The 16,775-nt window shown below is 30.1% G+C and overlaps 1 protein-coding gene across 1 annotated transcript in view; it reads left to right on the top strand.

Annotated features, from left to right (window-relative positions):
- Positions 1–16,775, top strand: part of LOC140057722 (uncharacterized) — a 66,033-nt gene that overhangs the window by 43,198 nt on the left and 6,060 nt on the right. The window contains exons 40-53 of the mRNA XM_072103443.1: positions 466–646; positions 1,255–1,514; positions 1,719–1,864; positions 3,798–3,960; positions 4,296–4,646; positions 9,406–9,510; positions 10,422–10,529; positions 10,869–11,201; positions 11,736–12,089; positions 12,534–12,641; positions 12,953–13,117; positions 13,487–13,670; positions 14,002–14,397; positions 14,761–16,151. Coding sequence (XP_071959544.1) covers positions 466–646; positions 1,255–1,514; positions 1,719–1,864; positions 3,798–3,960; positions 4,296–4,646; positions 9,406–9,510; positions 10,422–10,529; positions 10,869–11,201; positions 11,736–12,089; positions 12,534–12,641; positions 12,953–13,117; positions 13,487–13,670; positions 14,002–14,397; positions 14,761–16,151 — 4,245 coding nt within the window. The remainder of the gene's footprint in view (positions 1–465; positions 647–1,254; positions 1,515–1,718; positions 1,865–3,797; positions 3,961–4,295; positions 4,647–9,405; positions 9,511–10,421; positions 10,530–10,868; positions 11,202–11,735; positions 12,090–12,533; positions 12,642–12,952; positions 13,118–13,486; positions 13,671–14,001; positions 14,398–14,760; positions 16,152–16,775) is intronic.

Here is a 16,775-nt window from a genome sequence, read left to right on the forward strand (position 1 = left end):
AGTATTCATCATTATCATATAGCAGAAATTAAGTTAAACAATAGAGAAATGATGATCTTCGATTGTAAACAAACACATGTCCATGCCGTAGATATAACAAAGTATGTTAGAAACGTTTAAAAAGGCAACATATCATCTTACATAGCTGTAAGAAAAATGTTTACAACGCTTCTAACTTAATCCTAATTTAGTATACTGTAGGTTCTAGACCTATATCTGAAGGACTTTTGTTTACCTAAAATAGCCGCCTAACCCAGTTAGTACAAGTAACGGTGGACGCAAGAAGATCAAAATGTATTATCTCGCACAACACCGATTTGATTTAAATTAGATTTGTCTTAGGTATTTTTACATACTATATATGGACTGTCCAAAAAGCTGTTTATAATTATTCAGAAGTCTGATAACATTAATTTTTCTAAGATATTTTACAATCAATATTTGTAAAAATATATATATTTATAGCATCCGATCTTGAATGTGGACGTCAGCAACACCAAGACAGCTTCTTTCGAATTGTTGGTGGTCAAGATTCACTTCCAGGAGAATGGCCATGGATAAGTTCATTATTATATAGTGGTGGTAACCATGAATGTGCTGCATCAATAATCAACGACCAATGGGCCATAACTGCTGCCCATTGCATGTAAGTACATTAATATGTTGTTGTTGTTGACCATGATACAGTAAACACGACGGTCTATTGTGAATGTACGAAACCATTCTTTTCTACGTGATTGTTCTTTACGGCATGGGCGATGTCTTCACATTTTTAATTAATGATCACTCCCGAACTCCCAAGTGTTGTTCATATTCCTAAAAGCCACAGACCATGTAAGGCATGAGTTATTGAATTCTTAAAAGAAAAGAATATATTGAAAAATTACCCAATGTAAGGGTAAAATGAGCGTAAATGAAAACAATTCTCAAAACAGCTGAACGTACGTAATGCTGTAAAGATAAAACCAATGATACTAGGCTCATGGTAAGATTATATTCGAGTAATATTATACTGTAACCAGTCACTCTTAGGTATGTTCGTACTGCAAATGAAATGTTGAAACCTTCTAAATTTTATTTCTCCTTTTCAAGAATCAGTGTATTGCAAAACTTCCACATGTTACAGTTAGCAATTTTTTATTTTAATGAATGTTTAAAATATTATTAATTAGCATTTTAAACAATATCAAGCTTTTGTAAGAAAGCCAGTGTACAGAAGATAGATGTTTTATTATTTATATTTTGTTATTTCAGTGATTTTATTTATACTTTTGTGACTGGGATAACATTATTGGACGACACGTCATCAGTGTTTAGAATTAGTGGTGAATTTTCCACTATTGTCGTCCATCCAAATTATGATGAATCGGTTTATGATAATGATATTGCATTACTTAAGCTGGATTCTTCGATAGAATTCAACCAATTCATTCAACCAATTTGCTTTGGTGACAAAGAGTACCCACCGGGTACATCTTGTACAGTAGCAGGATGGGGTTATTTGTCCGAAAATGGTAAGTTTATAGTGGAAAGAGAGAAAACTCTTCTTTTTAGGTGTGATACTTAACCAAAATCAAATTAATCTGCAGAACACCATTTTAAAAGAAAGAAAATCGTGATTTATGAACTTTCACTGATGGCCTATTTAAGAAGTATTCCAATTTAAAAATATAATAAAATAATTTAAACAATTTAAAAAACATGAATTTACATTATAGATTATACATTGTCAAATGAACTACAAGATGTAGATGTTTCATTATTAACCAATGATGATTGTGGTGAACTGTTAAACAGTTACAACATCATCACAGAAAATATGATTTGTGCAGGAGATTTGGCAGGCGGCGTTGATTCATGCAATGTGAGTAATAGTTTCTTTTGAATACAAAATACCCCAGTTGTTTTTATTCTTTGTTTCTTTCATTCTTTTTATCCTTTTATTTTTTCCCCTTATTTTTTTTTTTTTTATTGTTTTCATATCTTTTTTTGGTATTATTATTATTATTTATTTAGGTTTTATACCCAATATAATCCCCATTACGAAGAACAGATTAATAGGATTGTATGTATTATTTACCATCTAAAATTAACAATTAGAACACAAGAAATATATCAGTACAGTATACAAATATGCCTAATACTGCCCAATCCTGACATTTATTCTGTTTTGTTTTATCCCAGACCTCGACTATTTTTTATAATAGATAATTCCATATTGTCAAAAAAGTGCCTTTGTGTGCAAATCATGGTAAAGTGTAAACAATGTAAACATTTATAATACATCTCATTATATGTAATAATGTATATCAAGAATATATGTACCTTTTTTTGTTATTTTTCGACCACAAAATACGTAGTATGAGTTATTAGAAAACTGTAATAAATAGTTATACTTCCATTTTACTCATTTATTTATATTTGTTTCATTTTGGACTTTATTTTTTTACAATTTGTTTTCATTTTCTTCTCGTCTTTTAAAATTTATTTTGTTTCTTTCTTTGTTAATATTTTTTGTTTTCCGTTTATTTCTTGTTTCTTTTCTCTCCTTTTGTCTTTTTCATTTTTTTTTGTTTTTCTTTTATATTTCCTTCTATTTATCATTTTCTCTTTTTCTCCATTTTTTCATTTTGTTCTTCCTTCTTTAACTCTTTATTTTTTTAGGTTTTAAAACTTTTTTTCTTTCTTGTCTTTTCAACTTGTTTTCTTTTTTTTTCTCTTTCGTGGGTTTAGCCCACTTTTATTCATTTTTCATTCATGACAAAGATACAAAGATTATATATTTAAAAAATGTGTTTATAACATATATGTACAATTATACGGTTAAAAGAGATATCTTTTTTAAAACATAATTTATGTTTCTGTTTTATATAGTAAAATTCAATACGTGTATTAAAAAAAAGTTACTTCTGTATTCTTTTTATTTTTTCTCAATATAGAAGAAAGAACAAGAAAGACAGAGAAATGAAAAAAAAACAAGTTTTCATTTCGATTTTATGAAATGTGATTCATTTATTTTTCTTTTACTTTAGCCCATTTAATGTGAGCTTTATTTACATTACAAGCATATTGGTTAGCTAATAAATTTCTGAGTTCTATTCGGAACAAGCACCAAATCATTGTTGATCTTTTTGTATATTTTTCTGAAGATTTGTTATATTTAGATTTATAAAGGTTAATAATGAGATTAATTCATTTACATTTTTACTTTTTGTTCCAGGAACTATATCTATCCAGTTATTAACTGTTTCTTTAAGTGTATAGCAGTCTTGAATCATGGAATTATTATTATTTTTTTTTTATTTTATAAATTTTTTCTCTTATTTTTCTTTTTTTTTTCTAGTTTTTCTTGTTTCTCTTAACTCCTCCTCACATGCAAATTTAAATTTAAGTTAACCCAAAAATAGAGTAATTTTACATTACATTAGTGGTTTGTGTAAAGTGACGTTAGTGGTTGATATTTCTTATGTTTGTTAAGTGGATAAAGCTACATCATCATAAAGGCATGTATTTATGTTGAAAATAACCATTATTGTAACTTGTAAATTATATTGAGATTGGGTAATAATTATAGTACCTTAGAGAAATATGGAAAATTAAGTTGCTTTAAATAATAATATAATAATAATTTGTATAGCTGAGCTTGAACATAATACGGGTTTTTGTACTTTTTTTACAATTTTTATATTTCTATTTTGTAATGAATTGAAGGTCATGCATGACGTGTTTAAATACTCCATTGACGTGAAAGAAAACGTAACCGTAATTATATACACATGCTATAAATTATACTTCAGGGTGATAGTGGTGGTCCTTTAATGTGTCGATCGCAGGAAGGTACATGGGATCTCATAGGTATCGTAAGTTGGGGAGTAGGTTGTGCTCAACCAAACAGACCTGGTGTATACACTAGAGTTTCGAGATTTACAGAATTCATCAAGGACACAATTGAGTATCATAGTAAGTATTTCCAACTAACTACCTATTATTTTTATGTTGCCAAATTGGTACAACTAATGTGTCCAGTATATGATTGCTATTATAATTATTTGTATTATATTCTAATACATTATTTTCTTCGGTTAGTTTTAATGAACATTCATTTTGTTTACATTATCTCTTAAATATGTTCTATGTAAAATCAGGGAGTTGTAAAAACAACTCCCTGGTAAAATATACTGACTGAATGAATAACATTCTGTACCAATAAACACCATTTCCATCTTAGTTTTAAGTTTATTTAAACGAATGGTAATCATTCAAGCTTTATGTTAACTTTTTCATTATTATTTCAGCATGTGGTGAAAACGAACACTTCATGGAATATAACGGAGCACTAGAACTCGTTACTCCTAAATTTCCAAAACCATACCCCTATAATCAACAGTGTTCTTGGGATATCATAGCACAAGATGGTCAAGTTGTGTTTGTCTATTTCACCAAGTTCTCATTAGAAGAGTGTTGTGCCTCAGTTACAATCGATTTGTCTCCGGATAACAGCAGCAACTCCAATGTGTACACTTTTAGTAGCATGTATCCGCCGAGTTTATCATCTGCTAAGAATCGTTTACGTATTACATTTAGTACCAATATTTCAAGTGGATATGGTGATTTTGAAGCCCGTGTATTGGCTGCAAACCCTGAAGGTATACTAATAATTGTCTGCCATAAGCTTCCTGTTTGTACTTCCTTTTTTTTTCTTTCTTTCATTCTTTGGAAGATCCAAGAAACATGTATTATATTATATATGACCTTTGACCCAAATAATATTAAATATAACAATTAAACAAATAACATTAGATTGCGTTGAAAAAGAAAAAATATATTAAATTAAGGTTTAGGCCTAATACTGTTCTACGACACTCACACTAAAATCATATATATATATTTTCAAGTTTAGTAATGAGATCCGTATTTGTAGTAGACAAGATAATTTTAATTTAGATGGGTTATTTGTATAAAAGGAAAACCTATATTTAGCTCTAATATCTGAATAAAAGGGACAAATTATAGTGAAATAATTCATCTTCAATTGATTGTAGAGAACATAATTTGAATAATATTTCTATTGATACGATTCTTGAAGGATATCTTCATATGTCCCTAATCTTAGTTTATTCATAATTTTTCTATATTTGTAATTTTCTTTTATTTATGTATTCTTAAATTCCAAAAATTATATTTAATGCGTGTGTACTATTGGAGCTTAGACTGAGTGTAACCTAGACGGATCATATATCTTATATGATACATCCTTATCTGATATGATACATCCTTATCTGATATGATACATTCTTATCTGATATGATACATTCTTATCTTATATGATACATTCTTATCTTATATGATACATCCTTATCTGATATGATATATCCTTATCTGATATGATATATCCTTATCTTATATGATACATCCTTATCTTATATGATACATTCTTATCTTATATGATACATCCTTATCGTATATGATACATCCTTATCTGATATGATACATCCTTATCTGATATGATACATTCTTATCTTATATGATACATCCTTATCTTATATGATACATCCTTATCTTATATGATACATCCTTATCTGATATGATACATTCTTATCTGATATGATACATTCTTATCTTATATGATACATTCTTATCTTATATGATACATTCTTATCTTATATGATACATCCTTATCTGATATGATACATCCTTATCGTATATGATACATCCTTATCTTATATGATACATTCTTATCTGATATGATACATCCTTATCTGATATGATACATTCTTATCTTATATGATACATTCTTATCTTATATGATACATTCTTATCTTATATGATACATTCTTATCTGATATGATACATTCTTATCTTATATGATACATTCTTATCTTATATGATACATCCTTATCTGATATGATATATCCTTATCTTATATGATACATCCTTATCTTATATGATACATCCTTATCTGATATGATACATCCTTATCTTATATTTTACATCCTTATCTTATATGATACATTCTTATCTGATATGATACATTCTTATCTTATATGATACATTCTTATCTGATATGATACATTCTTATCTTATATGATACATTCTTATCTTATATGATACATTCTTATCTTATATGATACATCCTTATCTGATATGATATATCCTTATATTACATAGCCTATGTAAATACGCTAACGTGATTGGTTGAAACTGCATCACATGACTACCGCTGCGAGGATCGTAAACCGTATATATCCTCGAGAACGATGATATTGACTGTGTAATTTTCGCGTAATTATCGTGTCCCCTGTCATTAAACATATAGATTCTCGAGTACGATGATATTGACTGTGTAATTTTCGTGTGACAACACTCGCGTTGCCAATAAATAAACAAAAGTCATCAACTCGATCTTGAACTCGGGTGGAATTGTCACTCTATCGCAAGACAACGCTTCAACCGCTGCGCCACCGAAGTTGCTTGAAGAAATAAATCATCTAAACTATTTAAACTATGCATACATAGCGCCCTCATTTGTTATAAGTCCACCCTAAATGTGATGAAACACCGTTTGTGATTGGTCAATACTCACGGTAGTAACCTAGTAACTAGTACGCGCTGAACATCCGGTGATTCGGCTCCTCGAAGATCGAGAAGAAGACGAATTGTTTATTCGGCCTACATGATTATAATATTATTATTTTTAATAGGCTTATTGATGGAAATTCTTCTGTTAATTTAAAACGACCTAGGCCTAAGTGAATATTTTATTGCCAAGGAATCATTAATTAGTAATTATCTGTATATTATTCTTCGCAAGGTAGGTGTCTAGGCAGGCTTGTTTAAATACAATACAAATACTATAGGAGGCCTAGCCTAGCTTCACCCAACCCAGCAGACTTGTTCTTGGCTATATAATATAACAGATATTGCCTTTTATATCGGTTAAATATAAGATTTGACATCCCCTCGGGAATGATATTAAGTTCTCGGGGAATATATATTTCCCTCAGCTGGCGCTTCGGGAAATATATATTCCCTCGAACTTAATATCATTCCCTCGGGGATGTCAAATCTTATATTTAACCTCTAAGCAGTCAATATCTGTATAATCTTATATGATACATCGTTATCTTATATGATACATTATTATCTTATATGATACATCCTTATCTGATATGATACATCCTTATCTGATATGATATATCCTTATCTTATATGATACATCCTTATCTGATATGATACATCCTTATCTGATATGATATATCCTTATCTTATATGATACATCCTTATCTTATATGATACATCCTTATCTGATATGATACATCCTTATCTTATATGATACATTCTTATCTTATGTGATACATTCTTATCTTATATGATACATCCTTATCTGATATGATACATTCTTATCTTATATGATACATTCTTATCTTATATGATACATTCTTATCTTATATGATACATTCTTATCTTATATGATACATTCTTATCTTATATGATACATCCTTATCTTATATGATACATCCTTATCTTATATGATACATCCTTATCTTATATGATACATTCTTATCTTATATGATACATCCTTATCTTATATGATACATCCTTATCTGATATGATACATCCTTATCTGATATGATACATCCTTATCTTTGATACATTCTTATCTGATATGATACATTCTTATCTTATATGATACATTCTTATCTTATATGATACATTCTTATCTTATATGATACATTCTTATCTTATATGATACATCCTTATCTTATATGATATATCCTTATCTTATATGATACATCGTTATCTTATATGATACATTCTTATCTTATATGATACATCGTTATCTTATATGATACATCTTTATCTGATATGATACATCCTTATCTTATATGATACATTCTTATCTTATATGATACATTCTTATCTTATATGATACATCCTTATCTGATATGATACATCCTTATCTGATATGATATATCCTTATCTTATATGATACATCCTTATCTGATATGATACATCCTTATCTGATATGATATATCCTTATCTTATATGATACATCCTTATCTTATATGATACATCCTTATCTGATATGATACATTCTTATCTTATATGATACATCCTTATCTTATATGATACATTCTTATCTGATATGATACATCCTTATCTTATATGATACATTCTTATCTTATATGATACATTCTTATCTTATATGATACATCCTTATCTGATATGATACATCCTTATCTGATATGATATATCCTTATCTTATATGATACATCCTTATCTGATATGATACATCCTTATCTGATATGATATATCCTTATCTTATATGATACATCCTTATCTTATATGATACATCCTTATCTGATATGATACATTCTTATCTTATATGATACATCCTTATCTGATATGATACATTCTTATCTGATATGATACATCCTTATCTGATATGATACATTCTTATCTGATATGATACATTCTTATCTTATATGATACATTCTTATCTTATATGATACATCCTTATCTTATATGATACATCCTTATCTTATATGATACATTCTTATCTTATATGATACATTCTTATCTTATATGATACATTCTTATCTTATATGATACATTCTTATCTTATATGATACATTCTTATCTTATATGATACATCCTTATCTGATATGATACATCCTTATCTGATATGATACATCCTTATCTTATATGATACATTCTTATCTTATATGATACATCCTTATCTGATATGATACATCCTTATCTTATATGATACATCCTTATCTGATATGATACATCCTTATCTGATATGATACATTCTTATCTTATATGATACATTCTTATCTGATATGATACATTCTTATCTTATATGATACATTCTTATCTTATATGATACATTCTTATCTTATATGATACATTCTTATCTTATATGATACATCCTTATCTTATATGATACATCCTTATCTTATATGATACATCCTTATCTTATATGATACATCGTTATCTTATATGATACATCCTTATCTTATATGATACATCCTTATCTGATATGATACATCCTTATCTGATATGATACATTCTTATCTTATATGATACATTCTTATCTGATATGATACATTCTTATCTTATATGATACATTCTTATCTTATATGATACATTCTTATCTTATATGATACATTCTTATCTTATATGATACATCCTTATCTTATATGATACATCCTTATCTTATATGATACATCCTTATCTTATATGATACATCGTTATCTTATATGATACATTTTTATCTTATGATACATTCTTATCTTATGATACATTCTTATTCACATTCACAATAATGGTGTTTTACATTTTATTTGAGCCTCTACAATGCGTATAGTAGCTTTATTGATTGTTATATTTTGTAATCAGAATTATTCAGCTGTTTAGATGAAAGCCAACAAATTGTTCCACTATGTTGGGTGTGTGATGGGAAGTACGATTGTGAAAATGGACAAGATGAGGAAGGATGCGACGGTAAGTCTAATAAATATTTATTAGTCATACTTAAAAAGACATTTAAAAACCTTTAAAATACGATAAAACATTTGGATTTGGAACAAACGATAATATTATAATACAAGAATGTGTTTTAATCTTGCCAAGATCGGTCTACGTCTACAAACTATTTTACGTTCATTTGTGTGTGGTATAAAAATATACAACTTAATGTATTCAGTAAAGTTCGGGACACTCAAATGAACAAGTATGATATATAATGATAATTGATATAATAATTATAAAAGGTCAGTTTTAAAATAAGTGCATGATTACTTCTAAAATGTTTAGCCATCATGGCGCGTCAACTATGATTATTTAAAACTTGTTCGAATTATGGCCAATTTTGCGCCCAAAAATGGTTCTAATGCATGCCTAGACCAATTTTAACCAGTGTTGGCGACACAAATGTGTCAAATTGCCATTGGACCGATTTTGTCCCGCACTGGTTTTGCGTGACAGGTCTAATATTATATTAAATTATGTTTAAACATTGGTATGTCAGAAAAGCGAAATCTGAGACACTTTACAAGTATCACTCATTTAGGCCTATAGCATCATTTCATAACAAGCTCGTTCATAATACAATTTTGAATAATAGGTTATCAAACCCTGTTTACATTAGGCTTACCACCTATACTATAATTTTACATAACTAAAGATTACTATCGTACCTCCAGCCACCGTCTAGGTCCGTTATCATTCGGTATTCAATATTCAAAGAGAGTGTGTGATTAAATAAAATCAGTGATTTTGCCAAAGCCCAGAGATTGGTTTTTTTTTATGTCACCGCCGATGCAAATCAGTATCTGTTATTACATGTAGGCCTATGAGCTTTGTATAAAAGTAACAATATATTTACTTTGTTAACAATGCTATTTTTCTGTTAGTGTGTGATTCTAATGAATACAATTGTACCAGCGGTGAATGCATTCCATTTTGGGAACGATGTAACGGTGTTTCTAATTGCAACGATAGCAGTGACGAAATAAATTGTGGTAAAATAATTACATAATCATTATTTGAACATTTTGGAAAATACTAGTAACATAGTCATGGAATAAAGCAATAACTTAACCATTTTACATTAAAAAGAAAATTATTTTTAATCACAAGGTTTTTAAAAATAGTTATATTCTTCATTGAAATATGGAAATATTCTAGTGATATCCTTTATTACGTACCCATTCTAACTCATACACTATTTGCTTTATGTTGACAGACATTTATCGATAACATGGATGTATTGAATTTATTCATGATTATGATCAATCGATACGTCATGGCTTGCCTTTCGTTATTTGGTCTTATTTTATACTGTGTTATTAATGTTATAGAGTGCAATGGAGATGAATTCCCTTGCTCAGATGGATGTACATCAGCATCAAATGTTTGCGATGAAATTGTTCATTGTTATGGAGAAGAAGACGAAAAGTACTGTGTTGATAATGCATACATTTCATATTGCCCTGAAACAGTTGTTGTACCATGTGACAACTTAAAAAACTATGAACGTCCGGTAGCCTATGGACAAGATGGTCAATCTGCAAGTGTGTATTGCTGGAATGACCAAGTGTCTGTAAATGGTTCAGAAGTACAATTAGTCACATGTCGAACTATATCTGCAAATCCAGATTCTTGTTCATTCAAATTAGAAATAGAACATCCAGGTAAAACTATACACATTTTATTAAGAGTGGAGTTGGTGGTTATGATGCTTAGCTGCCACTCCAAGGATACTGGGTTCAAGCCCCGTCACATGTCAGGACAAAATTACAACTCCACTTCCAAAGACTTGTAATAAGACTTTGTAGAGCATCTTGTGTATATGTTTGTCTTGCGAACCCCTGAGGGTCCCTAATGATCAGAAATTGCTGGAGGGATTCACCCTCATTAAATATTAATTCATTAATTGCTACATTTAATAAAACTTTCTTAAAGATATTTTAAAATTCAAAATACTCTAATTTACCCGTTAGTTACTAAGATATTTACACAATTAATCCTATTATTAAGTACATTTTTGTTTATTCCAAGTTATTACTGTAAGTAAGTTATATTGAGTTTTCTATTTTATTTGTTGTCATTTAAAGTTTTATGTTGCAACTATGAATGTTGAAGACATGGCTAACCAGACAGCCAATCCGCAGTGTATTACTTAGCTTTTTTCACAATAAATATATTTCTTTTACTGTTTTATTTAGAATCTGTTGCAACTATTAACGTTGTTGGAGTATCATGGAAAGAGATAACTAACTCAAACGTCATTGTAACCGAACATAAAGATGGAGACGCTTTTATTGTTTACGAAGGCTCAAATAATTCTTTTGTTGTTCCTGGAAATTCAAATGGTGTAATATCTTTAGAAGTACATGGGTACCAAGAGACAAGTAAAACGTGGACAACACTTGATTGTGTAGGTTCTATTCTTTCTACAATTGAGTTTAAACTTTTACCGTTAGAAATCATTGACACAATCACAATTGACCAGGTAGTCGACCAAGTAATAGAATTTAATATTACTTCTACTTCATCTGTAATCATTCAATTACCTGCGGGTGAGTACATTCTTCATCTTTTTAATTAATTTTGGTCTTTAGTTGGATAATGTTCAATAATCTGTAGTCTAACACAATGCACGTTTAAGCCGAAGCTTCATTACAGTATTCGGAACCAGGTGTGAATACTCACTAGTTTAATAGTAGTATCCATTTGCATTCGGTTGTATGAAACCATTATATACGAATTCATTACAATAATTTGTTCATAATGTTACTATATAATATACTATAGCTTTTTGGATAGTGTTGCCCGAAAGCTCTGCTACTTTTTCTCAGTGTTTTTATTAAGATTTTTGCTTATTTTATTTTGTATCTCCATTGAGATCCAGCATTGCCATTATTTTTAGTAATTTGCTTTTGGATTTATATAATATATATAATATAAACTATAATATACTATAAAATGTATTTAAACTAAATAATTTCATTGTAACATGTTAGGAAGTGTGAGCAGTCTTAGTGGTCCAAACGTCACTATTTCAATGAATGTACTAGATGTGTCGGACTCATCTCAATTGGAAGATATCCCAGTTTTGATTAATATAAAAGGTAATGCAATTTCAAAGTCAGATACAGTACATTTTAAGGTTATATTGTTTGTTGAAAACATCAGAATATAAAAGAGTGACTTTTTTTTCAATTTGGTGGGGGTGTCCCACATTTTTTTTCATATGCATAAATATACAGACTAAATAAAATAGGATTAGTACACTATCAGTGTCTTGTTATCTTCTATTAATTTTCTCTTATAATTTTTAATTCATTCCTAAAAGATATGTTTATTTCTTCTTCTTCTTCTTCTTCTTCTTCTTCTTCTTCTAAAGAGTAACTTTACGAACATATGCTTTCTTACTTTTTAGGAATTTATATTTCTTCTGTTGTTGTCATTGAGCTAACTTTATTAGATGGTGAAAATGGTAATGAAATTGGTATTAGTAAACCAATAAGAGTACAAGTACCAGTTACATCTGATAATGTGAAAGCAGGCGATAGGATCCCTTCTCTGTATTATGAGAAAAGAAAGGGTAAATTATGTTATGACTCTTTCACTTCCATTAAACTATTTACGGTATTATCATTTTGTTTTTTTGTCGAAGCTGCCCACCTTTATTCATAACACTTAAAAGTTGATCAGTAGATTTTATTAAATATGTTAATGTTTCTGGCTGTGTCTTAATTGGTCTGTCTTTATGTACTTTGAATGTAAAATTGTAGAATGTTATGCGGAAACTTGTGATGATATAGATCGTAAAAAGATTGGTAATGCTATATTCAGTAATGGAGAACCTATATTTTCTGTAGAAAATTTAAAACGTTTTTTTAAAGCGATTAATGTGTGTTGTATGTTTAGCAATTAGTTATTTTAAGTTTTTAGTATTGTTTAACTTCTGTAGGAGCATGGCTGATGTATGAATATGGAGACGTGGTTACAATTGATGGATATCTGTACTGGGTTGCTGAATTACCTCATTTGTCATTTTGGCAGGGAGGTTTACTAATTGAAAATTCAACATGTGTGACAGTTAGAGTATGCGCAGATGACAGCTGTGTACAACCGATATCTTTACAAACAGTAGAGTAATTATACCGTTTAATATTTATAAAATTCTTTTTAATTGAAAAAAAATAATAATACTTTAAACACGATGAAATAATTTATATTATAAGATGGAGAAATCCCCATGTCTAGCATGTGTGTTATTATTGTTTTTGTATTGTAAAATCCAGAATGAATTGAATGGATGACTGTACGAGATAATGACTTTTATATGACTAATAATACAATGTTAAATTTCCCTGGCAACCTTATTGAGATACATCTTTTTAGTGTTAAGTAATGCCTTTTTAAAATAAATGATTAAGTTGATTGTTGTAATAATTCGTTTGGTCAAATTATTTTATATTGCAGGGTATCCGGTATAGATCATGCCTTCTACACACAAGAAATGACAGATTCGTCAGGTTATGTTTGTATAAAGGTTAACATAGGATCAACAGTACATATTTCAACAGAATGCTCATCCTCCAATTCCAATGCCTCTTATGTTCTACAAACATCAAATGATACTGCAGAATGCTCATCTGGAAACTGTTCAGAGGTCATGTTTGTTGTAGGATGTCAGACTTGCGATGGTTTCTTATGTGGAAGCGGTGAATGCATCAATGCGAGTGTGCAATGTGATGGTAACTCTGATTGTAACGATGGTAGCGATGAATTGGATTGTCAGTTAGACAGAGGTTGTTTAATTATTGAGGCCTGCATTGACAAAGACTGTCTTACACCGTTGCCGGACTACCAACTAACGTGAGAACTTGTTTTCAGTGATAAAATCCGGCTCAAATATTTTTTTTTAAGATAGTCGTAACTATTTTAAATTAAAGATCAAAGTTATTGATATCATTTTATTCTGTTTTTTAAGCCTAAAATAAATGTTACCTTTTCTAAATATAGGCCTACGTATTGCTTTACGTTTCTTATACCTTTTTGTTGTTCAATAACTTAACAACAAAGTATCATTACATTAACTTATTAAACCATGTAGATAATAATGATAACTGCGTTCATATGCATCATAATTTAAATACAATACGTATTAGATTATTTATTATCTAATTCTATATTTCTATAAGTTTTTTAGTTATAACTGTATTGGATTTATATCAACAGAATCTACGATTATTCAGGATTATCAACAGTATTAACAAACATCAATGGAAGTGTATGTGTACCCATTTATATCAACGAAACAACTGTGGTTTCATCAAATTGTTCAGAAAACATTATTTTTTCAACCAACGTCACAACATTCACATATGGTATGTGCATGGGAAATGATTGTGTTGAAATGCGTATTGTGGTTAATTGTACAATGGAATCTACTAACCCAACGACTCCAGCAGAAGCAACTGAAGCCACTACTGCTGAAGTACCAACTACCATGGAAACAACTTACCAAACTACTGCTGCAGAATTAACCACCATGAAAACAACTGACCAAACTACTGCTGCAGAACCAACCACTATCAAAACAACTGACCAAACTACTACTGCTGAACCAACTAACATGGAAACAACCGACCAAACTACTGCTGCAGAACCAACTACCATGGAAACAACCGACAAAACTACTGCTGCTGAACCAACTACCATGAAAACAACCGACCGAACTACTGCTGCTGAACCAACCACTATCAAAACAACTTACCAAACTTCTGCTGCTGAACCAACTAACATGGAAACAACCGACCAAACTACTGCTGCAGAACCAACTACCATGGAAACAACCGACCAAACTACCTCAGTAGAACCAACTACCACGGAAACAACCGACCAAACTACTGCTGCAGAACCAACTACCATGAAAACAACTGACCAAACTACTGCTGCAGAACCAACTACCATGGAAACAACCGACCAAACTACTGCTGCAGAACCAACTACCATGAAAACAACTGACCAAACTACTGCTGCAGAACCAACTACCATAGAAACAACTGACCAAACTACTGCTGCAGAACCAACTACAATGGAAACGACTGACCAAACTACCTCAGCAGAATCAACTACCATGAAAACAACTGACCAAACTACTGCTGCAGAACCAACTACCATGAAAACAACTGACCAAACTACTGCTGCAGAACCAACTACCATAGAAACAACTGACCAAACTACTGCTGCAGAACCAACTACAATGGAAACGACTGACCAAACTACCTCAGCAGAATCAACTACCATGAAAACAACTGACCAAACTACTGCTGCAGAACCAACTACCATGGAAACAACCGACCAAACTACTGCTGCTGCAGAACCAACTACCATGGAAACAACTGACCAAACTACCTCAGCAGAATCAACTACCATGAAAACAACCGACCAAACTACCTCAGCAGAACCAACTACCATGGAAACAACCGAACAAACTACCTTATCAGAACCAACTACCATGGAAACAACCGACCAAACTACTGCTGCAGAACCAACTACCATGAAAACAACTGACCAAACTACTGTTGCGGAACAAACCACCATTGAAACAACTCAATCAACTACAGGTACGATTACATTTGACTTTGTTTTATACATTTGTTATACTCATACATGTATTTTACAACTGGATCCATAATTACAATAAATTAAAGGTTAATCATGTTAAGTATAGTACAGTATGCTATTAAAGTTTCTCTACCAAAGCGAAATTCCTAATAGTATTCGATATCCATATAATAGGCATTTAATAACTAAGTGGTCGTTTTTAAAGAAATTAAGCATTCCTTGTTTAAATCCCTTTGAGCTGGACTTGAAACATACATTTAACCTTGGTAACTTAACAAAAGTCATAGGTACTTTATATATTTATATTCTATTTGAACCATATTTAATGAGGATGATACATCCAGCAATTGCTTATCATTTGGGACCCTCAGAACAAATACAATACACAAAATACAACAAAAACAGAAAAGAAAAACAAAAGCCTATAAATAAAATAATTTAAATGAGAATTAAATCTGAAAAGAAAATTCGGAATATAGTAAAAAACTGATATGTTAAATTAAGCAAAAATAATAAATATATATACTTAGATCTAATATTTTACAATTTAAAGTCTGGAAAAGGATTACATAGAAAAGTCATAAGTCTAGTTTTGAATGAGGAAAGGGATAATAAATTGCGGA

Source organism: Antedon mediterranea, chromosome 8 (assembly GCF_964355755.1).
Source record: "Antedon mediterranea chromosome 8, ecAntMedi1.1, whole genome shotgun sequence".
Classification (NCBI taxonomy): domain Eukaryota; kingdom Metazoa; phylum Echinodermata; class Crinoidea; order Comatulida; family Antedonidae; genus Antedon; species Antedon mediterranea.